General features: G+C 35.4%; 1 protein-coding gene across 1 annotated transcript in view; it reads right to left on the bottom strand.

The window, feature by feature from the left end:
* RYR3 (ryanodine receptor 3) overlaps window positions 1-26,632 on the bottom strand; it is a 681,173-nt gene that overhangs the window by 321,482 nt on the left and 333,059 nt on the right. The window contains exons 12-16 of the mRNA XM_043982013.1: window positions 23,445-23,566; window positions 17,104-17,272; window positions 15,975-16,110; window positions 13,860-13,955; window positions 7,919-8,037 (exon numbers count right to left, since the gene is read on the bottom strand). Of these exons, the coding sequence (XP_043837948.1) occupies window positions 7,919-8,037; window positions 13,860-13,955; window positions 15,975-16,110; window positions 17,104-17,272; window positions 23,445-23,566 (642 nt within the window). The remainder of the gene's footprint in view (window positions 1-7,918; window positions 8,038-13,859; window positions 13,956-15,974; window positions 16,111-17,103; window positions 17,273-23,444; window positions 23,567-26,632) is intronic.

Consider the following 26,632-nt stretch of genomic DNA (forward strand, 5'->3'; position numbering starts at 1 on the left):
AACATTTAAGTGGAATGATCATCCCTAGTTGGTTTTTCTTAGGGTCACCTGGATTCCAGCACTAAGCTTTTGTTAGCCCACACCCTAGATATCTGAAGTTCAGAATAATGCATCTTCAGAGCCTCCTATGGTGTCTCAGGACATAGCAAGAGATCCTGCAGTGTCTTCCTCTCAATGCTGACATGTCAGACTGGTCAGTTCCATTTTTTATTACATTCAATGACCCCAATATGGGTTTCTGACTAACCTAGGGTTTTCTCAGGGGATCCCTCCTCTCTACTTCATGATATGGAGCCTTGCAGGCTACACATGTCACTGGCTATCTCCTGAAAAAAGCTTTCCTTGATCCCTTAATTAACACTTAATTAGTACTGTGATAGTAACAGTCTTTCTCTCCTACAACTCACCTGGTAGCACAGTGGACAGAGCACTGGGTCTGAAATGAGGAAGACCTGAGTTCAAATATGGCCTCAGACACTTCCTAGTTGTATAACCTTGGGCAAGTCACTTAACCTTTTTTTGCCTCAGATTCCTCAACTGTGAAACGGGGATAATAATTGTACCTACCTTACAGGGTTGTTGTGAGGATCAAAGAGATAATATTTTTAAAGGTGCTTAGCACAATGCCTGGCATATAGCAGGCACTGTATAAATACTTATTCCCTCCTTTCCCCCTTTCATAGAACTTTGTTTTGCAACTCTTTGATAAACTTAATTATAAAGTACATTATGTAAGTACCTATTTAGTGCAATATTCTGTTTTTCCTAATTACATGTAAAAAGTTTTTAACATTCACTTTTTTAAACTTTTGAATAGAAATTGACTCCCTCCTTTCCTCCCTCCCTTCCCCTTTATTGAGAAGGCAGGCAATTTGATAAGTTATATATGTGCAATCATTCAAAACTTACTCCCATATTAGTCATGTTGCAAAAGAAAACACAGACCCCCATACACCCCCCCCTCAAAGAAAGTTGAAAACAGTATGCTTTGATTTGCATTCAGACTCCATCAGTTTTTTCTCTGGAGATGGATAGCATTTTTCATCATAAGTCCTTGGGTATTGTCTTAGATCATTGTATTGATGAGAATAGCTGTCATTCACAGTTGGTCATCATAAAATATTGTTGTTACTGTGTACAATGTTTTCCTGGTTCTGTTAATTTCACTTTTAATCAGTTCACACAAGTCTTCTCAGGTTTTTCTGAGAACATCCTGCTTGTCATTCCTTTTAGAATAATAGTATTCCATCAAAATCATATACCACAACTTGTTCAGCCATTCCCCAATTGATTGGCATACCTTCAATTTCCAGGTCTTTGCCATCATAAAAAAGAGCTGTGATAAATATTTTTGTACATTTAAGTTCTGTTACTTTTGGTTTTTTATCTTTTGGGGATCCAGAACTAGTCAAGGTATTGCTAGGTCAAAGGGTATGCACAGTTTTATAGCTCTTTGGGTATGGTTCCAAATTGTTCTCCAGAATTGTTTGATCAGTTAAACTCCACCAACAGTGCATTAGTGTCCTAATTTTCCCCTCCCAAACTTGTCATTTTCCTTTTCTTTCATGTTAGCTAATCTGATAGGAATGGGGCGGTACCTTTGAGTTGTTTTAATTTTAATTTCTCTAATCTACAGTTATTTAGAGCATTTTTTCATATGCTTATAGATAGCTTTGATTTCTTCTTCTGAAAACTTACTATTCATATCTTTTGACTATTTATCAATTGGGGAATGACTTGTAATCTTATAAATTTGACTCTGTTCTCTATATATTTGAGAAATGAGACCTTTACCAGAGAAACTTGCTGTAATTTTTTTTCTCATAGTTACGATTATTTAACCTATTCTCTCTTTCCTTTCACCCTGTCCCTTCTCAAAAGTCCCTTCTATCAGCCTCCCCCTTTTTTTCTTCTCCTTCTACTTTCTTGTATGATAATATAAATTTATATACTCAAGTGAGTGTGTATGTTATCACCCGCTTTGAGTCAATTCCAATGAGAGTGTGATTCAAGTGCTATCCCCCCAAATCTCCCATCTTTCCCTCCAATGTAAAAGCTCTTTTTAAATTCTTTTATGAGATAATTTATCTCATTCTACATATCTCCCCTTCTCCCAGTGCATTCCTCTTTCTCACCCTTAATTTTTTTAGATATCATCCCATCATACTCAATTTATATCTGTGCTCTCTGTCTATGTATACTCCTTCTAACTGCCCTAATAATGATAAAACTCTTAGGAGTTACTAGAATTATCTTCCCATGTAGGAATGTAAACAGTTTAAACTTATTAAATCCCTTATAATTTATACTTCTATTTACCTTTTTTATGTGTGCTTCTCTGTAGTCATATCTGAAAGGCAAATTTTCTATTCAGCTCTGATGTTTTCATCAAGAATTTTTGAAAATCCTCTATTTCAATAAATAGTCATTTTCTCCCTGAAGGATTATAATCAGTTTTGCTGGTTAGGTAATTTTTCATTGTAATCCTAGTTCCTTAGCCCTTTGGAATATCCTATTCCAAGCTCTTAGATCCTTTAATGTAGAAACTGCTCAATGAGGTGTTATCCTGATTGTGGCTCCATGACATTTAAATTATTTCTATCTGGCTACTTTCAATATTTTCTCCTTGACCTGAGAGCCATAGAATATCAAAGCAGTTTTCCTTGATAAATTCTTGAAAGACTTTAGACTTTTTCTTTGATCAGATTTCAGGTAGTCCAATAATTCTTTTTTTTTTTTTTTTCAGTGATGCGATTGGGGTTAAGTGACTTGCCCAGGGTCACACAGCTAGTAAGTGTCAAGTGTCTGAGGCCCGATTTGAACTCAGGTCCTCCTGAATCCAGGGTCAGTGCTCTATCCACTGCACCACCTAACTGCCAATAATTCTTAAGTTATTTCTCCTCAATCTGTTTTTCAGGTCAATTGTTTTTCCATGAATTACTTCAAATTTTCTTCTATTTATTCATTCTTTTGACTTTATTTTATTGTATCTTGATATCTCATGGAGTCATTAGCTTCCCTCACCTAATTCTAATTTTTAAGGAATTATTTTATTCAGTGGACTTCTGTCCCTCCTTTTCCACTTGGCCACTTCTGCTTTTTATAGAGTTCTTTTCTTCAGTGAGTTTTTGTACATCTTTCTCCATGTGACCAATTCTGCCTTTTAAGTTTTTCTCTTCAGTGGATTTTTGTGCCTCTTTAACCATTTGGCCTATTTTGTTTTTTATTTATTTATTTATTTATATTTATATTTTTTTTTTTTAGTGAGGCAACTGGGGTTAAGTGACTTGCCCAGGGTCACATAGCTAGTAAGTGTTAAGTGTCTGAGGCCGGACTTGAACTCAGGTACTCCTGACTCCAGGGCCGGTGCTTTATCCACTGTGCCACCTAGCTGCCCCTTATTCTGTTTTTTAAAGTGCTATTTTCTTTAGTATTTTTTGTGCCTCCTTTACCAAGCTATTGAAATTTTTTTCATGAGTTTCTTGCATCAATCTCAATTCTTTTCCCAGTTTTTTCTTTATATCTCTGATTTTTAAAATCCCTTTTTGAGTTCTTCCAGGAGTTATTTTGGGCCTGAGAACAAGTTACATACTTCTATGGGGCTTTGGATGTAGTAGTTTTGTTTTTACTGTTGTCTTCTGAGTTTTGTGTTTTGAGCTTCCCTTTCATCACAGTAACTTTCTTTGGTCACATTCTTTTTCTGTTGTTTGCTCCTTTTCCAGACTATTTCTAGACTTTTAACTTTATGTTAACCTTAGGTTCTTCTTCTGGGGCTAAGGGGTCATTGCCCCAAGCTTCAGGTTTTTTGTACAGCTGTTTTCAGAATTAATTTTGGGGGTCTGTACGTTTTCAGTTATTCCAAAGTGGTGTGATCTAAGGAGAAGTGTGTTTACTACTCTCCTGGTCTGTGCTCTAGTCTATGAGTGTCTAAAAGCACTTTTCTACTCTGGAAATATGAGAGTCCCTGCTTCCCTGCATCCACAAGCTTTGATGTGCTAGTACTTCTCCTCACTCTGGTACTGTGACCCAGGGCTACAACCCAGATCTGTGTATGGACAATGCAATGTAGTTCTGCACCCAGTTTCAGCAAAGGGACCCCTATAAGCTCCTTTTGACCAATTGTCCAATCCTATTACTGTCTGTGTTGAGAGCTCTAGAAGCCCCTGTTGCCAATTCAGTTGCCTCCAAGGCCTGCTGCTCTCTTTCCAGGGCACTGCCTGTTCTAGACTGTTCTACTTACACTCTGATTTGACAGACTTTTCTTAGTGATTTTTGAAGTTATTTTGGGCCAGAAAATTGTTTTGCCCCATCCTTTTGTGGGTTCTATTGCTCCATAATTTGTTTTAAGGGATCATTTTAAAGTTGTTTGGAGGGGAATTTGGGAGAGTTCAGGAATTCCTGCATTTTCTCCATAATCTTGGCTCTGTGCTCTCTATATAATTTCATACATGAAAAACTCTATAAAGGTAGGTACCACATCACTGCCAACTGTATTATGTTTAGCACATGGTTCTGTGAATAACAGGCACTTAAGTATTTGTCATATACATGAAGAAATGGGATAAGTAGGAAATTCTGTTATCATTCCCATTTAACATATGAAGATGAAGCACAGAAAAGTGAAATGACTTGCTTAAGTTTATGGAGAAAGTTATCCGTAGAACTAGAGCTTAAACCTAAATACTCTAATTCTAAACCCTTCACTATGAAAGAACCTCTTTCACCACTCTGCAATACTTATCCATCTACAAATTTGAAAATGCTAAAGTATAACAATGTGACATTAGTGTATGGCTTCTGGCTCCCTAATGGTCCAACAGAACATTGTTTCTTTACCTCAAAGTCTTTCAGTCTTAATTGTCCCTTTACCCTCAACTATGTATTTTCAAATTTAATCATGATTTGGAGGAACCAACAGTGGTTTCTATGGGAAGAGGGGAAAATGCTGTTCCAAAAGACCACTATGGTTTGATATCTGTACATCTAAATATTTTTGCTACTGAACCACAAAATGCTATCAGTGAAAATTTAAGACTTAAGTCACAGAGACTCTTGGGAGCCTGAAAGGGGAAAAAGAATACAATAGATGCCCAAGCTTTGAGTCACGTCTGGTCAATCCTGTGTTATTCTTTAAAAAATGAGATCTGTATATGAATGTATGTTCTCACATTTATGCAGAGATAGTATGGTAAAAATAATCCTTCTTACGTGTTACATGTTAGATTAAAAAGCTGTTAAAATTATTTGGCCTAGTGTAGTTACATTCTTCTATGAGGCTTTGGATGTAGTAGTTTTGCTTTTACTGTTGTCTTCTGAGTTTTGTGTTTTGAGCTTCCCTTTCATCACAGTAACTTTCTTTGGTCACATTCTTTTTCTGTTGTTTGCTCCTTTTCCAGACTATTTCTAGACTTTTAACACCAATCTCTACCACCTAGGGTTCTAAGACAGCTACCACAATGCCACTATGACAACCTGGGATTACATTTTACCTTGAAACTTAAATTACATTATGTCATATTTTTTCTTTTAAAAGGACCTTAATTCTAGACAACCATACTTCCTGCTGCAAATCTTCTAAGAAAAAAATTAAATTATACTCTTAACATTCATAAATATAATTTGTAATACAGAGATAAATTTGGCTGAGGTTTCACTAAGTATCCAGAAATTTTCAAAGAGAAATTGGGATCTGTAAGGTTAAAAGCTGCAAATCACACTAAGTACCAAATCACTAAGTACATTTTAGTACTTTGACTTATGCTATTGGTGATATTCTTTTTTTTATAAAATGAGAATCATAAACTTGCTTCTAAATAATATCTATTAAATGTTTTGTGACTTTTGGTTGAAAGAACCTATAATACAGATTATACAGTATAATTAAAAAGTCCCTGTGGAGAAACATTGATTAGAGTAAGCACTCTATCAATAGACTTTGCAATAATTGGAGTGATGCCATCTGCTGGAGAACTACTGTAGGAAAGCTCTGCCATGAGGAGAAGGCATCTGAGGGCAAGCCATGTGGCTTAGAAGATCAGTTCCTTGGTATCAGGAAGTAATGTTTGCTCGTGGGTACTGTCTATCAAAGCTACCAGCCAATTAGCTTGGAGGTGTGTGTGTGTGTGTGTGTGTGTGTGTGTGTGTATGGGATGTTCCCAGCTTCACAGGAGGCTTATGGGACGAAGAAGGGGTGAGGCTCGCTCTCTCACTCTCTTTTTGTGAGGACCTCAGTGGGGAGCGGAGCAGGAGATGCTGGCTCCTGAGACAGATAGCTGAATCTAGGCCTCTTTCTCTCTCTCTTCACCAAATTCTTATTCTCCTTAATAAATGCTTAAAAGTCTAAACTCTTGCTAAAACTTATAATTTATTGGCAACCACTCATTAGATAATTTTAGACAGTATAGCCAGATAGCAACTTTAGAACTTCAACAATGTTTGTATGTAGCTATCAGCTTATGCTTCCTTGTTACCTGAATACGTATCAATTATTTCTATTACACTTAGCAGGAAGGAAGGAACATGTTAGCATGCAGAAAAAAAACTGGTTCTAAAAACTAAACCTCATGGCTATTTTTGATTTATTATATTTGAGAAAGTAATTTGAGATCATACATATTACTTTCTAGTCTTTGCCAAATAATGTTGCATGTGTTCAAGTCCACAACTTGCATACTTTCTAAGAATGCTGTGTATCATCTAAACAATACTGTAGAGAGAACCTCCTTTCCCTTTTTTCCAAAGATGCATTTGTGATTTACGGCATCAAAGGCTGATGCAAGATTAGAAAATGTGGGCCTGCAAGCACAAATCAACTTTAGCTCCCTGTGTATCCTAGATCTTAACAATGAATTAACTCTCATCTACAAGTATCATTCTGGTCATCAGTTCCTGATTTTATTTCCCATATAATGCTTATGATCCTATACATATGTATATTTGAGTAAACTGTAGAAGAGTAGGGAAGTGTCATAGAATTAGACCAAAGCCAATGTTTTGCCTGTCTTTGTGATTGGGAAACAAAGTCTTATAACTAGAAATAATTGCTGGAAATCATCTGATCTAGTTCCCTGCTTTCAGGTAGATGAGATAATATGTCCACTTACAGGGGAGATAAATGAGGCCCAGAGAGTTAAAGTAATTTGCCTTGTTAGTCTGTACGTTACTTAGTGGTAAACTCACTAGTGGTACAGACTAACATCTACAAAATCTCTTACCTTCCAGGGTTGTAATGGGATCTCATCCATTGTTGGATTGTATTTGTATACTGACAAGCTAGTTTTATAACGAGGTTCTATTCTAATAATTTTCTGCTCTATATTTTTCTATATGTGTATAAGTATTATCTTTCTGTCAACAAGCACCCAGAGTATAGGAAAAAGTACTGAATCAATGTATTTGGTCTCATATGATACCTAGAGCTTTATTAAGGATTTGATAATTATGCTAATAATTGACATAGAACAGTTTAAGGTTTGCCAAGCATTTTCTATAGTTTCTATGAACCCCAAAACAGTCTTATGAAGAAACTGGTATAAATACTGTTATCTTAGTTTTATAGGTGAAGAGACTGAAGCTAAGAGAGGTTAAATGTCTTGCCTACAGTCACAGAGTTAAACAGAACAGTAGGTTGAATGTGAACCCCAGGCTTTCAGACTTTACATCTATAACTATCTACTGTATCACACTAATGAGAAAACCTTAGGTATGGAGAAGAAATTAGGAACCATGATCTCAAATAAAGATTGGCTGTTTTGCTGATCTTGTGCATCAGTCTTACTGCATAGCTTGTGAAACTAAGAAAGAATTCTGCCAACTTATCTTTCTGTGGAACAAAGAGACATTTCTTACAAAGGGTTCTGAATCCCCAGAAGGAAGGTGCCATATCAACTCAAATTGCTGTTGTTCTTCCCACACCTACCTTGTGATTTCGGCCATGCTTATCCAGAAGAGAAATGATGGACTTTATGTGTCCCTCTGATATCAAATTTAAGGCTTCTGGGCTTTCAATCAAGATGCAGTGCAATACCTCTAAAATACCTAGATGAAAGTTATAAAAATCATTTGGGCATTTAATAATCTGCAGTCCTTAATAAAATTTAGAAAGCAAAGAATGAAATGGCATCCTGATAGAAAATAAATATCATCAACGTATCAAATCTACTTAAAGTCTCAAGATGGAGAGTGAAGTTATCTGTGATGGACTCTAAATCTCCTGGGGCAAACCAGCCTGTGATGTATAGGTAAGTGTAATTAATCACTTAATAAAAATCAATCACTACATTAAAACACAAAAAGGCAGCTGGAGGGTATAATTCTTATTTGTTTAAACTAAGACAATTCTTGATTAAAAGTAAGCATAGTGAGTGAATAGTTCTACATCTTGTTATAAGTGCTACAGAATATTCAAGTTATAGAGATAATTTTTTCTGGAAAGAACCTGGATTGAGACCTTTTGTTATCAACTTTATAAATGCCAGGTAGGAAGAATTGCTTAAAAAGTCATTCATGATCAAGAATTATTATGGAACAAGGGATGCCAAAGACACAAACCAAGAAGAAGAGAGTAAGTCCACAACCTTTAAAAGTAAAGGCCCAAAGTGAAACACAGCTTAACCATAAGGTCAACTAAAATTCCTGGAAGAAATGAAGCAAGAGTTAAAAAATGATAATATAAATATGTAGATTCTAGATGAAAGGATTGGAAAAGTAACAGCTTGACACAAAGAGGTACAAAACCTTAATAATGTAACAGACCCTATGAAAAGTAAAATGGATCAAACAGAAATGATTAACTTCATGAGAAACAAAAAAATACTAAAGAAAGGCCTAAAAATAAAATTTATAATTTCAAAAAAATTAGCCTGGAAAAGAGATTGGGGTGAGAGGAAATGTAAAAATTGTTGATCTACCTGAAACAAAGACCATAAAAAAGACACTGTATATGATGTTTTGAGAAGTTTGAATGAAAATTGCCCAGATATATTAGAACCACAGGGCAAAGTGAAATTAGAAAGAATCCCCTCATAACATAATAAAAGAAACCCTCAAAGTGAAAACCCTCAGGTACATTGTAATAAATCTAGGGCTTCAAAGTAAAATAATTGGAATAGACTATAAAACATCTAACAGTATATTAACCAAGCATCATTTACAGTTGCTCCAATATTTGTCATTTTCCTTTTTTTGTCAACTTTGTCAAAACTTATGGGTATGAGATGGAACCTCAGACTTGTTTTAATTTGGATTTTTCTAATTATTAGTGATTTCAAGCATTTTCTCATGTTACTATTGATAGCTTTGATTTTTTCTCTGAAAACTGCCTGTTCTTATCTCTTGACTATTTAATTGGCTCTTATTCTTATAAATTTGTGTTAATTCTCTATTTGACAAATGAGACTTATCCAAGAACATTGCTGCATAATATTTCCCCCAGTTATCTATTTGCTTCCTTTAATTTTGGTTGTATTGGATTTTTATGATTGATTTTCTCTATCCTTTGTTCTGATCATGAATTTTTTCCCCATCCATAGATCTGAATAGAAATTTCTTTGTTGGTTCTCTAATTTGTTTAGAATACAACTCTTTATGCCTATCACTTATTTGGAGCTTATGCTGGTATATGGTATCAGATGTTGGTCATTACCTAGTTTCTTTCAGGCTGATTTATAGTTTTCCCAGCAATTTTTATCAAATAGTATATTTGTGGGGCAGCTAGGTGGCACAGTGGATAGAGCATCGTCCCTGGAGTAAGGAGGACCTGAGTTCAAATTCAACTTCAGACACTTGATACTTACTAGCTGTGTGACCCTGGACAAGTCACTTAACCCCAATTGCCTCACCAAAAAAAAAGAAAAGAAAAGAAAAAAGAAAAAAAATAGTATATTTGTAACCCAGATGGTTACTGGATTTATCAAACACTAAATTATTGTGCTTGTTTCCTTTTACATATTGTGTACCTGCTCCATTCTAATTATTTCTCTATTTCTTAACCTATAACAAACAATTTTGATCATTACCATTTTGTAGTATGTTTGAGATTTGGTACTGCAATACTACTTTCCTTCCTCCTTTTTCCATTATTTATTTCCCTTGAAATTCTTGACCTTTTGTGCTTCCAGAGAAATTCTTTTATTATGTTTTCCAAATTTAAATTTATCCATTAATAGGTTAATCGGTATGGAATTAAATAAAAAGTTTTGGGGCAGCTAGGTGATGCAGTGGATAAAGCACTGGCCCTCGATTCAGGAGGACCTGAATTCAAATCCAGCCTCAGACACTTGACACATCCTAGTTGTGTGACTCTGGGCAAGTTACTTAACTCTCATTGCCTCACAAAAAAAAAGTAAATAATTGGGGTGGTACTGTATATGCAAATGACTTTAGGTGATATTTTTTAGCCTACCATGAGCAGTTAATATTTCTCCAACTATTTAGGTCTGTATTCGTGCAAAAAGTGTTTTCTCACATTCATAATCATATGTATATTCTGGTAGGTAAAAACCCAAGTATTTTATTTACTCTAAAGTTACTTTGAAATTTCTATTTCTTCTTTCTTTGTGTTTTTGGCAATATAGAGAAATCATTGGTGAACTGTATGGATATGTTTCATGTCTTACAACTTAGCTGAAGTTATTTTTAATTATTTTATTTGACTGTGTAGTATTCTTTAAGCAAAATATCATATGATCTACAAAAAGCAGTAATTTTGCTTATTCTTAGGCTATGGTTATCCCATCAATTTCATTTTCTTATTGCTATCTAACATTTCTGGTGCTATATCAAATAGTAATGGTGGTGGAATCTTTGTTTAGTCCTCAATCTTACTGGAAAGGCCTCTAGTTTTTCTCTATCACATATAATGTGATATTTAGCTAGATACTTCTCATTATATTAGGGAAAGATATATTTATTCATGTTTTCTAGCAGTTGAATTATTGGGATTTTGTTAGACAGGAATGGGTATTGCCTCTTGTCAAAAGCATTTTCTCTATCAATAGATAACAATCACATGATTTTTTACTGTTCTTGCAACTGATGTGGTCATTTAGCATTTACCTAATATTGAACCAATCCTGCATTTCAACTCTAAACTGGTCATAGTGTAGAATGAGTAAGTTGAGCAGGCCACAACCCAGGCCTCTGGGATAGAGGTCATGGTGAAAAGGAAGTGTTTGTGGGAGTGGTGCAGACCGCCTACACATATTCTACTCACAGCTCCTACTGTACCAAAAGATATGCCAGAAATATGGTACTTTACCCTGACACCTGAAATTTTCTTGGGGAAGTAGATATTGAGGAAAGGGTTATGGCTTATGATTATGTGAGAATCAGGATACCACCCCCTTTAGTTTTTCTCTGTTTGTAATTTCCACCTGCTAAAAGGGGAGTGCCTCCTTTAGCCTTTGTTACTGTGTCACCCAATTTTTTTCTCTCTTTTCATTCCCTTTACTTTGTTAGTCTTAAGTATCTGTAATGTTATTGTTTCATGTAAGGAAATGATGTTTCTTCATGAAGCGCGGGGCGGGGGGGGGGGAGTGTGAGAATCAGGGTGCCACCCTGCTGCTAAGGAAGACATTGTGAGAAGCAGGGCAGTGCCCCACCCCCAGGAGAAAGCATGTGACTAGCTTCTAGAAGTTACATCTATTCAGAGAACCACCTGTAAGTCATGTCAATAAATGCTACCAGCCAATTAGCTTGGAGCTGTGTGTGGGGACTGCCCCTCTGGCAGTCCCGCAAGGAGCTTCCGCTCCAGGAGAATGGAGAATCTTTCTTTCAGTTGGAGGCCTCAGCAGGGGCAGCTGCGGGGCCAGGGTAGCTAGGCTTTTTCTTTCTGAACTCCATGTGTTCTTCCTCTCTCTTTTCCTAACTTCTCATATATTTTAATAAATGCTTAATGCCCAAAGACTGGTGCTATAGGCTTCTAATTTAAGGCAACCACACATTAGATTTTAGTCATAACAATTAGATTTTAAACAACACAATTAACTGTGAAGTGCTGCAGTTTTCCCGAATTCTCTTGCTATTTCTTATGGAACTCTTGCAGAAGCAAACTCAAAATTCACATTATGCTCAAAATGCTAAGACATGAATTATGAATTGTGTTAGAACAAACTGTCTTTTTTGTGAGGGGAGACATACAGCAAAACTGCACTTAAATTCTTTTTTCTGGCTATCTGCAGTATTTTTTTCTTTTACTTGGAAGCTCTAGGTTTTGGCAATGAGGTTCTTGGAAATTTTAATTTTGGGGTTTCTTTCAAGAGGTGACCAGTAGATTCTATTTAATCTTTTCCTCTGGTTATAAAAGACCTTAATATCTAGGCTCTGGTTTTAGTAATAGCTTTTAGGAAGTCCAATGATTATTAAATTCTCTCTCCTCGATATGTGTTGTTTATCATTTGTTTTGTTATTAAATAACTTAACAGTCTTCTATTTTTTTTAGTCTCTTTTCTTTTTATATTGCAATTTTGTCTCATGGAGTCACTAACTTCTACTTGGTTAATTCTAATTTTCAAGGAGTCTGATGTTTTGGTAAAGTTTTATACCACTTATGCTAAGTTGTAAATTCTCTTTTCAAGTCTTTCCTTCATGTCTCTCATTTCGTTTCTAGTTCTTTACTCTGGTGCTTTCATTTAATTTACAAAATTACTTAAACTTCTTTCTGTAACTTTTGCTTTACTTCTTCCAGGAATTCCATTTGACTTCATCCCATGCCCAAACTGTATTTTTATTTGATGTTTTCCTTGAAAACATAATGGAGTTATTTTCTTCTGGATTTTTGTCTTGGCATATTTGTCATCACAAAGGCCCTTTATGCTGGGGTCATTATTGTTGTGGTATACTCATGCTTCCATCCATACTTCTTGGAGTGGGAGTCTGTGTTTGGGTCAGATTTGGTACACTTCTGGTGGAAATATCTGGGCTTTGTTTTGCCTTGACTTTTATTCTTATGGGTCTTGCTGTTGCCATTGTGAATTAGTATGGACATTCTAGAAAGCAATTTCCAGAACGTTGCTCAACTGTCCACATACTCTGACTCAGCAATGCCACTAGTAGATCAACTATAATCCCCAGAGAAATCAAGGAAGAGCAAAGAGATTCATACTACAAAAAATATTTATAGTAACTCTTTTTGTACTGCCATGAAATTGAAGACTAAAAATAGCTTAACAAATCATGCTATGTTAATATGATGGAATATTATAGCTTTGTAAGAAAAGGATGATTTCAGAGAAACTTGGGAAGATTTGTTTCTTTCAATATGAGGTGAGCAGAACCAGTAAGAGAATTTATAAAACAGTAACAGCAATTTAAAGTTAAAGAACTTTTAAAACTTAAGAATTATGATCAATGAATTGGCCAAACACAGTTTAAGAAGACCCCCAAATCCCCCAGATATTGACCTAATGGAGTAGTGATGGATTCAAGATACTGAAAGAGATATACATTTTTGTCCATGGCCAATTCAGGTATATATATATTTCCTTTACTATTTATTACAAGTATTTTTTTCATTCTTCCCAGTGGAGGTGAGGGCAATGGGGAGGAATAAAAAGTAAATTATTGTTAATTAAAAATAATTAAAAGTTTAAAAAGAAGATGGAAAAATTCATAGAACGTACAAGCTGATAAATGAAAAATGAAAATTTGAGACCAACAAATGAAAATAGTTTTGTGAAATGCAACCTTGTCTGTGGGAAATTCAGAACCTTTTTTCTGCCTATTAAAATTTTTAGTATTTTGTAATTCATTACAAAGTGAACAGCTGCAGGAATCCATCATGATATCTTCCACAAGAAAAAAGAAGAGAAAACATTTTGTTTTACCCAATTACAGGTTTCCTATCATAGTCTATTTCTTACCTGAGGAAGATTCCAGCCTGTCCAATTTACTAATCAGCCAATCAAGGTTATTGGAGAACTGAGCACAATTATTTCTGTTACCACGAATGAGGGCAGCTGAAAACAAGACAAAATTTAATCATTCACATATATATATATATAATGTATGTATGTATATATATATATATTTATACACATACACATACATATACATACACACACACACACACACACACACACATATGGGAATACTGATGGCAGCAGACCTGTGAACCTCCTGAATAAACATCTTTAAGAAGACTCCTTGATATTTATACTGGAGAAAACAATCCTTTGCACTTCATTTCTTTGATGAGATTAAATTTTGTATTAGAAATGAAAACATTCAACTGGTTTCCAAAAGAGGGAGCAATGTGGATCAGGAAGGCCCTGGACTTTGATTTTAAAGACTTAGATTGAAGTCCTGGCTCAAAAACTTAGTGTGTGATTAGGGGCAAGTAACTTCCCATGTCTAAGTTTGTTTATTCACCTGTACTATCTATACTATCTACTTCACAGAATATTCTCAAGGAAAGTGTTTGATAAACCTTAGCTACATTATTATATTATTTTACAAAGCTAATATTGAGAAAAGTTTATACCTTGTCTTTCATATTATTACAAACTTGTGAGTTCAGTTCTTCTCCTTGTTTCTTTTTAAACTGGCTGTGATATCTGTAGAAGTACTTGTTTTCTATTCCTATATGTTAAGTTAAAGAGAAGACATCCATATACAGAAGGACTATAACTATTGCCACTATAGAATAGCTATGAAGAAAGACAATCCAAGGATGGCAAAGTTATCAGCCTGGGGTAACTTAGAACTTTATTCTGCCTGGTAATAGACAACATGGACTTATGGAAGAATGATAAGCACATAAGGTGAAAAATCTGTGCTTTAAAGTCTCCTTTCAGACCTATGCTTCCTACTTCAGAAGCCAAAAAAGGGCAGGATCCAATTAAGATTTCATGCATTTCTAAGTCAGGGAACTTAATAGGTATTTTATTGAATCCAAGACCCATTTTATCCAGGCCATCCATGAAGAAAAAACAAGCCTATTTCTTTGTGCTCCAACTCATACAAATAGCACAATGCCTCTCAGAGTAACCTGATGGGAGCTAGTCAGTTGTCTTTCACTAAAAGAAACTACCCTGTTTCAGAGTACTACCAATGGATTTTGCTTAAGAAGGTGCAATATGCCAACTGGCTTAATCATTTTCCTCAAATCTTTTATCCTCCAAAATTTGACTCTCAGAAACCCCTGAATATTTATTGTTGTGTAGAATAGAATAAATTCCACACCACAAACACAGAAACAAATTCCATACCACAAATTCAAATTGTGACTTTAACAACTACACATGCTGAAGTCCATGTCTGTGATTAACCCTCACTATCACAAATCCTCTATGTTTGTACTGTGCTTACAGTTTACAAATTTTTTCACATATATAAAACTTTACATCAGACCTAGGAAATATTTAAGGCAGATACTATTATTCCCATTTTAGAGATGAACAAACTATTTCTCAAAGAGACAAAGTAAATTATTCATGGCCGTATGCCCAGTAAACAGAACCACTTTTTTATTCACGCCATTTCATCCCTACTTCAGTGTTCTTTCCACTAATAAAACATTCACATTGGCAAGTCAGCAGAAAATGACCACAGAGTAGAAAATGAAAAGATCCAGTTTCAGATTTTAAAACACTAAACTTCTTTGGAATGAGTATAGTTCAAGGAATCATAGTGTTACAATTTGAAAGGAAATTTGCAGATCTTGTCAAACAACTTGAAAAACTGATTAAAGGCCTCATTCTAGGACACATCAAGTTAGTTGCAGAGATAAGACCATAACAGATATCTAGAATCTCAGTCCAGGGCTCTATTATACTACACTGCTTTAGTTTGCTGATGACAAAGCACTGGAATTGTAATTGGTCAACATAATTCATTACTGGGTATGAAAAGAATGGGTTGAATACTCAGGCTTGCTAGGTAGCCTTTGTCACATTAGTTTTGAACTGGGAAGGTAGTATTGATCCTTTAATCCACTTTGAATCCCTTCCAATTGAAGAAATTTCCTATGTACTCACCTAGCAATTGGTAGAGGAGGTTCAGAATTTCTTTCCAAGCTGTACCACTTTCTTCCCTTGCAAAACCAGTAAAATGTGCTACACTGTTATAGATATTTAAACGGTCAATGCAATTTAACACAAGGGCCAACATTCCCTAAAAAAAGAAGATGAGGAAAGGAAAGTTCCTGTTTAGAAAATCTGTATCCTTATTTCTTTTTCACAGCTTTCCCCTAAACACTTCAAAATTTAAAGCTGATACTGCTAATATGCAAATGTTTCCATTGTGTGTGTTTTTTTTTCTTAAAAATATATGCATTTCTATGCGTCAGAGACTTAAATAGCATACATTTTAGGGATGAGTCAGCAATCTCTCTTGATTTGTTTGTCCCCATGTGTTTAACTCAATCCAAGGACATACTGAAGAGGAAAGTGTGAATGAATCTCACAAAAGCCCGTTTTCCATTTGGCTTGAAATGGATCTGACTCACTTAAAAAACAGTGTTAGACACAGTACTCTGCAATTTAAAAAAAAATGAACAGACTGAAGTAATTCCATTCAAATACAGAAGAGGACAGCCAAGATTCCCGTAAATAAGGGAGCTGGTTAGTGAAATGAAAACCAAAAAAATAAGTTTTCAACTACATGCTACTACATAAAATAGAGACATTCTACATTTATTCCTGAACATTGGATAGAAACACTAAATGTATGCTGCAGCAGTCAGTATGACATACAAAATTCCTCTTTGGCCCTCACCTTGGCACTAACTTTGGGAGCAAGAAGGTGATAAGGAAGCACAACACAAATCGGTGCTACAGAAGTAGTACTCAGCTACTAGTTATTTTGAAAAGGGTGGTCCATTTTAAATGAGCTCTGAATAGCATACATAGTACTAAAGCATTAAATACAGTATTATTTGCATGTACCATCTCGGTTAAAGAAAAGGGTTGGTGCAATTGAAAATACCAAGTAACTTGGATCTTGAGAACTTCTGTGATCTCATTTCACCCTTTCTCTCCAGCTATTCTCAACTCTTCTTATACAATGCTTGTTTAGAAATAAAAAGCTGAATGGTAATTCAATTAGCATATTTTGGTCTAAATAAAAAGCACAAAGAGAATCTAAAATTTTACTATTAAAACTCACCTCTTCTTTGAACAGATTCTGTCTATTTTTGAGTGACCGAAGCTTGTTTTGCTTATCTTCATGTTGCATCTCTTCCTCTGGAGGCTGAAAATAGGTGATCAAATCTTGCAAAGTCTGAAGGACTTCTTCTATAGGCAGAGTAATGGGTGCAGTAGTTCGATTGTTTCCACTAATAAAACATGAATTCAGCCTGGTTCAGGGCTAGTCATGAAACAATGGAGCTAACCAATATCTTCAGTAACCTGGAAAAATCATTTAACTTTTCTGTGCCCTACTTTTCACAGGGCAAAGATGATCATTTGTCTCAGGATTATTAGTAGTACCCTGACTAATCAAAACAATTCAATTTGAGAACCAAAATTTAATCAGAAATAAATATTCACATTTGGTTTATAAGATATTTTATCCAACTTGTATAAACTATAATCAATATACTCAATAACACAGCTGTGATTTTTCAGTCTTGTGTATACAATAATTACTCAAAAAGATTTGAAAGATGATTACTGTAGTACATCACAAGAAAGTGACATTCAACTAAAGGATTAAAGTAAAACTCAAGTTTTCAGAAACCATTACATTTTACCTTGAAGTCCTATAATTTTTACAGAATTAAAACTAAGATTTTTTTCCTTTCAAAGAATAAACTTATAATTTTTTCTTTTTCTAATTTTTTTAGTTGCATGCCCAATTCATGATCTGCTCTTTTCCTCTTTTAATGAGGTGCACATTTGGAGATACAAATTTTCCACTAAGTACTGCTTTGGAATTTTGGAATGTTGTATCATTGTTGCCATTTTCTTTAAAGAAATTATTGTTTTATGATTTGTTCTCTGACCTACTCATTCTTTAGGATTAGATTAGTTTCCAATTAGCTTTTAACCTATGCTTCCACAGCCCCTTATTAAATGTAATTTTAATTGAATTATGGTCTGAAAAGAGTGCATTTAATATTTCTGATTTTCCACACTTGGTTATGAGGTTTTTATGCCCTAATACATGGTGAATCCCTGTGAAGGTGTCATGTACAGCTGAGAAAAAAAGGTATAATCTTTTCTATTCCCACTTGGATTTCTCCAAAGGTCTATTGTATCTAACTTTTCTAGGATTTTATTCATCTCTTTGACTTTTCCCCCCTTATTTTTTATTTTATTTTTTTATTTTATCTACCTCTGTAGAGGTCTCCCACCATTATAGTTCTACTATCAATTTTTATCTGTATTTTACTTAACTTTTGTTTTAATAATTTGGTTGCTATGCCATTTAATCTATATATGTTTAGTTTGATATTACTTCATTCTCTATGGTTCCTTTCAGCAAGATGTAGTTCTCCTGCTTATACTTTTTAATTAGGTCTATTTTTGTTTTTGCTTTGTCTGAGATTATGATTGCTATCCCTTGCCTTTTTAACTTCAACTGAAGCATAATAGATTCTGCTCTAGCCCCTTATTTTACCTGTGTATCTCTGTTGCAAGTGTGTTTCTTGTAAGCAATATAGATTCTAGTTTCTAATTAATTTTGTTCTCTACTTCAGTCTTATGGGTGAGCTCACTGAACTTACATTCACAGTTAAGATTACTAACTGTGCATTTCCCTCCATCCTATTTTCTTCTATTTATCCTTCTCTTTCTCTTTTCATCCTGCCCTTCTTCTTTCAAGTCTATTTTGCTTCTGACCACAGCTTTCTTTTATCTCACTTCCCTTTTATTACTCTACTTATCTCTTCTTCCCTGCCCCTTCTACTTTCCTGTCTAGTAAGATAGATTTCTATTACTAATTGAGTATGTTTGAACCAATTAGATGCGAATGAGGTTCAGACATTGCCTGATCCCCAACCTCTCACCATTTCCCCCTCCACTGTAAAATCCTTTCCTGGCAGGTCTCTTTTATATTAGATAATTTCCCCTATTCTTCTTTTCCATTCCTCCCTGCAGAGCATCCCTCTTTCTCATCTATTGTTTTTTTTTTTACATCTTCCCAAAATAATCAAATCATTTCTGCACATTCTTTTTGTTTATTTGTTTGGGTTTTTTGTGGGGCAATAAGGGTTAAGTGACTTGCCCAGGGTCACACAGCTAGTAAGTGGCAAGTGTCTGAGGTCGGATTTGAACTCAGGTCCTCCTGAATCCAAGGCCAGTGCTTTATCCACTGCGCCACCTAGCTGCCCCCTGTACATTCTTTTTAACTGCCCTAATAATGATAAAGTTCTTAGAAAATACATGGATCATCTTCCCATATAGAAAGGTAAACAATTTAAGCTTACTGAGGGCATTATGATTTCTGTTTACCTTTTTATTCTTTTGATTCTTATATCAGAAAGCAAAATTATCTATTCGGCATTGTTTTTTATGAGGAATAACTGAAAAACCTCTATTTCATTAATGTATATTTTTTCCCCTTGAGTGATTATATTCAGGTTTTCTTTTTTTTGGGGGGGGCAGGGAAATGAGGGTTAAATGACTTGCCCAGGATCACACAGCTAATAAGTGTCAAGTATCTGAGGCCGGTTTTGACTCAGGTCCTCCTGAATCCAAAGCTGGTGCTTTATCCACTGTGCTACCTAGTTTCCCCTGATTATATTCAGTTTTGTGGGGTAAGTTATTCTTGGTTGTAATCCCAGATCTTTTGCCCTATGGAATATCATACTCCAAGCCCTCATCTCCTTTAATGTGGTAGCTGCTAAATCTTGTGTGATCCTGACTGTGATTCTATATTTGAATGGTTTCTTTCTTGCTTCTTGAAGTATTTTCTCTATGACCCGGGAGCTCTGGAATTTGGCTATAATATTTATTTTGGGCTGATCTCATTCAGGTGGTGGTCAATGGATTCTTTTAATTTCTATTTTAACCTCTCTTTTCAGGAATTTGGGGCAGTTGTCTTTGATAACTTTTTGAAATATGATATAAAGGCTCTTTCTCTGATAATAGCTTTCGGGTAATTCTAGTAATTACTAAATTATCTTTCCTTGATCTATTTTCCAGGTTGGTTATTTTTCCAATGGGGTATTTCACATTTTCTTCTATTTGTTCATTTTTTTTTTACTTTGTTTTATTGTTTCTTGATGTCTCATGGAGTCATTAACTCCCACTTTTTCAATTCTAATTTTTAAGGAACGATTTTCTTCAGTGAGCTTTTGTACCTCTTTATTCATTTGGCCAATTCTGCTTTTCAAGGAGTTATTTTGATCAAGGAAGTTTTTATCTCTTTTTCCATTTCGTCAATTATATTTTTTAAGATATTATTTTTTTCAGTATTTTTGGTGTCTCTTTTATGAAGCTATTAATTGTATTTTCATAATTTTCTTCCTTTACTGTAATTTCTTTACCTAATTTTCCTTCTATCATTTTTGCAATTTTGAAAAAAAATTCTCTTCTAGGAATTTTTCTTAGGCTTGTGTCCAATTCACATTTTTTTTTTCCTTAGAGACCTTGTATCTGTTTTGGCTTCATTGTCTTCTTCTAGTTTTGTGTCTTGATCTTCTCTGCCACCATAATATGTTTTTATAGTTAGGTTCTTTTTTTGTTTGTTTGTTCATTTCTTCCTCCCTACCCCTCCCCTCATTTCTTGATTTGGAATTTTATGTTAATGTAGGGTTCTCTTCCCAGTGTGAGGGAGCAGGGGCTCTATCTCAAGCTTTAGGCTTTTCCACACAGCTGTTTGCAGAGCTAGTTCTGGGGATTCGAAAGTTTTTAGTGCTTCTTCAAAGATGGTGTGATATAGGGGTAGGGGTGGTCACTTCTCTCTTGGTATGTACTCTGTTCCTTACTCAGGAAGGGCCCTGATCCCTTGGGATGGCAACAGATACTGCTCCTAATGGTCCCTCCTCCTTTGGAACAGGTAATGATATTGTTCCTCAGGGTCTCTAATCCTTTAGGGCTGGAAGTGATACTGTCCCTCAGGACTTCCACACCCTCTTGACTGAAAGTACTCCTTTCTGATCTTGATCTATGACCTAGAAATGGATATAGGCAATGGAGTTACCAAATAGATTCTGGTCTAGCATCCAGTGCTAGACCCTGGATACCCTCTAATCTCTTTTTGTCCAGTTGCCAGGTCTCCTTGCCTTCTCTGTTTTGAGAGCTACCAAAGCTAATGCCGCTTCTGTCATCTGTACTTATTCCCACCACTGGTGTTTCATCCACATAGGCTGCAGGCCAGCTTCCTCTCCCGGGTCACAGATTTCTCCTTTTAATCTCCTATGTTGTTTTTAGTTGGAAGAATATCTCAATCTGACCTTCTGTTGGCTCTGCCACTCCAGAAGTTGATTTCAGGGATTACTTTAAAGTAAATTTCAGGCATTATTGTTTGGAGGGGAATGTTAGGTGAGTTTAGCTGAGTATTTTGTCTACTATGCCATCCTGGCCCCATTCCCTATGATATTTTCAAATTACACTGTCTTCTCCTCAGCATGAAGTGTAAAGATCTTGTTCTGTTCATTCCTTCTCTTTCTTTCCAAACTTCATTGTAATGTGAAGATGATCTTGAGGTTTTAGAAGTTTTAACAATGAAGCACAAACTCTAGATCTTCTTTCCAAGCTAGAAATACTTCAAGTGCAATCTGAAACACAGCCTATCTAAATGCAGGGAAACTTAATGATGAAGTGATGGATTTTTTAGACCTGAGAAAGTCCTTAATCCCTCTACAAAGACATGGAAGGGGTGAATGCTATATGTCAATGGCGGGGTTGGGGTGGAGAAGAGCAGAACTTTTTTTGTTTTGTTTTTAATATGGAGCTGGTTACAAACAGCAAAATAAACAATTCTGACTACTTTTCAGAATAGTAATAGTAATATACCTAGGGTGTATAGATTATTTAAGGAAAAAGATAAAAGGTATTTACTAACTGTAAGACCATGGACAAGTCACTTAACTTTTCTGGGGTTCATGTCATCATCTGTAAAAAAAAGGGGTAAATGGCCTCTGAGTCCCCTCCTAGTTTTAAATCTATGATTCTATAATCTCTAACATCTCTCTCATCCCTAAAGAGTTACAATTGGATTTGAATTTAGAGTTCCTAACTTTAAATCTAAGAATCTCTTATCATCCATCTCATTTAGTCCCCACTAAATACTATTATGTATGTGGTGGCCTCAGGGGTGGTGAAGGAATAACAGCCAAGTCACTGTTTTCATTCTTTCTACTAAAGCATTATACTATAGCTAGAAAAATTAAGAAGCTGCCCCAATGTCAAATAGAGAGTTTCTAAAGTCTTCAGAAGAACCTTTATGAAGAGAGGCTAAGAGCAGTCCAGAAGGCTAAAGACACAGATCACTCTCGTCCCTGAGGCTGACACCGGCTCCCATCAAATGTGACTATTAATAATAATTCCTAATATTTGTAGGAAATACCTATATCTCAAAAAGATATCTATAAGACAAACTTCATAACACTGTTCTTGTCCTCTTTGTCCCCTACTTAGAAAGGGGAGGAAATTAGACTTAAAACTCTTGCCAAGAGAGATACTAAGGTATAGGGAGAGTTGACCCTTGCCCATGTCCATCAACGGAGAGAGTGGCAAACCAAAAGTGAAGTAAGGCATTCTAAATCTCAGCTTTTAGTTCCATTCCTCTGATTATACTAGTTCACTAGGGAGAAGATTAAAGAAATGAAAAGAACTTTTCACTCCACATATGTGAGTACACTCACATGGACACAGTTTCCACCTAAAATTTCCTGCAGGAAAAACATTTTGCTATAACAGAATAATGGTTGGAATTTATAGGAACCAAAAATTATTGGTTTCAAAGAAGATGAATTTAACATAAGTCAAGGAAATAATGTAGTTATATTCTTTGGCAGCATCTCCTAGTATAGGGGATAAGAGTAGACAATTCAATTAATGACTCCATAAAATCTCCACATTACTTTGGCAACATAAGATTTACAATGCTAATCTAATCTAATCTAATCCAAATCTAGCAATAATATTGAACAGTACGGCAGCTCTCTGCAAACCCACCAGCTATAGCATATTAGAACTTTCTTCTCTGTGACATCAAACAAAATGAGTTTAGTGAGACTTGGAGCAAGTCAGACTGCAGCCATAGTTCACTTAGTTTTGTTTGCAAGTGAAAACACATTAGTCAGCAGAATATCTCACATCTTGACTGACCCTGCATATTAAAAACAGGCAGTTGTGAGGGGAAAGAGTGGTGCCAAGGGGGAGGTCCCAAATGTGAGAAGTATATTCAGCTTTCTGTTGTAGGTTAGCTCTATAGGCACTCAGTTGTTTCCTGTCATGCTTTATTTATAAAAGAAAAGAAAAGCTATTGTCAAAAGAATGTCACTGGACCTATGGCAATGGGATTAACAGGGAGACATACAAAAACTATTCATTTACCTTATAAACTGGCTAAATAAGGATGTTGTGTTCCGGATGATCCGAGCAGCCTGGGACTCCTCATGCTGACATCTCTGAAGTGTTAAACCATCATCCATGTGGCCTTCTTGATGGAGTATAACCTGCAAAGAGAGGTAAATGAAAGCCAAATCCTCTGGGTCATATACCATCTCCTAAACTGACTAGCAAATGTTATTTGCATAACTCTCTCTCTCCTTTATCATCTCCTACCAAACTTTAGGGACAATTTTCAAACCTAAATCATTAACACAGTTGGTTTGAGTCTATTTGCCCACTTACTCACTCCTAAGCCTCACTGCTCTGATTGCAAATGAAATATAATGGGAAGGTTTAATTAGAGTAGAGTTCTTGGACTTATTAGGTAAATTGGAAAGGGAAAATATATATATCTCACAAATCCATATATTTTTCTCTTAAACTGGATATAAAATCTCTGCAGACCTTAAAGCACTATAAAAACTTCCATTATCATTGTGACTTCTCCTGGAAAATAGGAATATCAGACCTTTACTGCCCCCCCCCCTGAAATATATCATTAGAATCAGAATGAAAATTTAAAACAAAACTGTCAACTAGGATCATAGACATGGACTACTCTGACTAAAGAGAGGTTGTAAATCTTTGATATAATCAGACCGAGTCAGATAATCTAAGTAGCAGCAGAAGACAGACATGAGAATACCCATTTCTTTTCTTTTCTTTTTTTGGTGAGGCAATTGGAGTTAAGTGACTTGTGCAGGGTCATACAGCAAGTGAGTGTTAAGTGTCTGAGGCTGGATTTGAACTCAGGTCCTCCTGACTCCAGGGCCAGTGCTCTATTCACTGTGCCACCTAGCTGCCCTGAGAATACCCATTTCTTAATGGTAATGAAAGAGGGCACAAAAATGAAGTCTTACAGGTCAAATTTTTATTACCAAAAACAAAGAGCTTTTATGTAATATTTTTACCTTTTTGTGGTGCTAGATATAAGGTGAAGAGCAGCACCTCTGCTTTCCCTGGGGAAAAAACAGGCTAATCACATATCCTTTGTAAGGCTGTTCAATCAACAGACCCACTGATGCTTCTTGGCACTGAATTTTTTTCAATAGTAACAAGGGGAAAAATTAAACTAGTATAGATCTCAAAGGTAAATACATGTGCTAATCTGTAAAGAAGAGAGTTGCCTTACAAATAAAACTTCACTTAAAGAAGGGTCTTTGCCCTCTCGTCTTAGCAACATAATAGATCAGATCTTGTAAAATTCCACCTATTTATTTTCTCAAAGTCATGACCTACTATGATAAACCCAAGTAAGGAGAATTTTCAAAGTCTTGTGCCTCTTACTTAACCTAAGAGCCTATGGCCTTTCTTGCTTTGAAGGTTCAGGTAGGGATGTGCCTCTATCATTTGATTCACTAACTGCCACAAAACATTATTCTGCTTAGCACCTCCCAGCAACTGTTTAATGATGTTGCATTTAGAATTTGAAATACATTGCTAGTGTATGTACACTAGTGGATTTCTTTTGGCTTCTGTCCCCTCTGGTCCCTAAAGACCAGAGGTTTTTAAGTTTTGCTTATTCAGTTAATGCATTCAAACCAAGTAGCAAAACAAGAATACAATAAGCATTTTTATAGTTCTTTGAACTATAAAACATTCTATTGATCTCTGAAGCAAAGTTTACATGTATGTGTACACATGTGTGTATATTTGTATGTAGATACTTGTATATACATACACACATACGCATATGTGTACATTGCTCTCTAGAAGGCGCTATGACAACTTATCTTTTTAAAATAATAATAAACATTTTAATTTAAAGTTGTATTTTTGAAAAAAATTACTATTGCTATCAGTTTGAGGCAAGCATATTTAATTACATTATATCATTAACATTACATATTGTATAATTAATATTATATTATTAATACTGTCAATTATAATATTATTATTATATATTAGTAATACTATATACCAGTAAAGAATTGGCCATGTATCTTCCTAACTTCTCACGGTCTCAGGCATGGTAGAGAAGGCAGGGAGAGAACTTCAGCATGCCAGTGAGCACAAGCAGGGGAAAAGCACTCAAAGACCCAGAAAACCTAGAAGCCAGAGAGCCAAAGCAAGCCAGGAGAGCTCCTCTTTCCTGGATTTTTATCCTCTTTAGATAGAGACAGGTCATTATACATTGGTCAAAGCTAATTGGTTAGCATCATTCAATTTCCTCTGCTGATATGATTTGAAGGTGGTCCACATTACAATGAACTCTACAGATGGCAACAGGGAAAAGACCCTCACTCAAGTTGCTTAAGACAAAGTCCATTACCTAGGTGTGGGTCCTCCCAAGAAATCCATTATTAATAATTATGTTCTCACAAGGTTTTGAGTTCTAAATTCTATCCCTCCCTATGTAAAACTACCATATTAGTCATTTTGTATAAGAAAACTTGAATAAAATAATTTTAAAAAGTAAAAAAGAGCATGCTTCAGTCTGTGTTCAATCAATATAAATGTCTTCTTTAGAGGCTTTATCATTAGTTCTTTGGGATTGTCTTGGATCACTGTATTGTTGAGAACAGTTAAGTCACTCACAGTTCTTCATCAAACAATATTGCTGTCACAGTGCACAACATTCACCTGGTTCTGCTCACTTTACTAGACATCATTTCATATAAGTCTTTCCAGGTCTTTCTGAAATAGTCCTGTTTGTTGTTTCTTATAGCACAATAATATTCCATCACAATCAAATACCACAACTTGTTTAGCCATTCCCCAATTGATGGGCATTCTTTTTATTTCCAATTCTTAACCACTACAAAAAGAGCTGCTATAAATACTTTTTTGTACAAATATGTCTTTTTCTTTTTGGGGGGAATGTCTTTGGGATACAAACCTAGCAGTGATATTGCTCGATCAAAGGGCATGCACAGTTTTATAGCCCTTTGGGTACAGTTCCAAATTGCTCTCCAGAATGGATGGATCTTTTCACAACTCCACCAACAGTGGATTACCATCCCAGCTTTCCCACATCCTCTCTGCTATCTTTTATTTTCTGTTTTTATTATATTTGCTACTCTGATAGGTGTGAGGTGATACCTAAGAGTTCTTTTAATTTGCATTCCTCTAATCAATAGAACAGTTTTTCATGACTATAAATAGCTTTGATTGCTTTGTCTGAAACCTGG

This window comes from Dromiciops gliroides, chromosome 2, assembly GCF_019393635.1.
Source record: "Dromiciops gliroides isolate mDroGli1 chromosome 2, mDroGli1.pri, whole genome shotgun sequence".
NCBI classification, from domain to species: domain Eukaryota; kingdom Metazoa; phylum Chordata; class Mammalia; order Microbiotheria; family Microbiotheriidae; genus Dromiciops; species Dromiciops gliroides.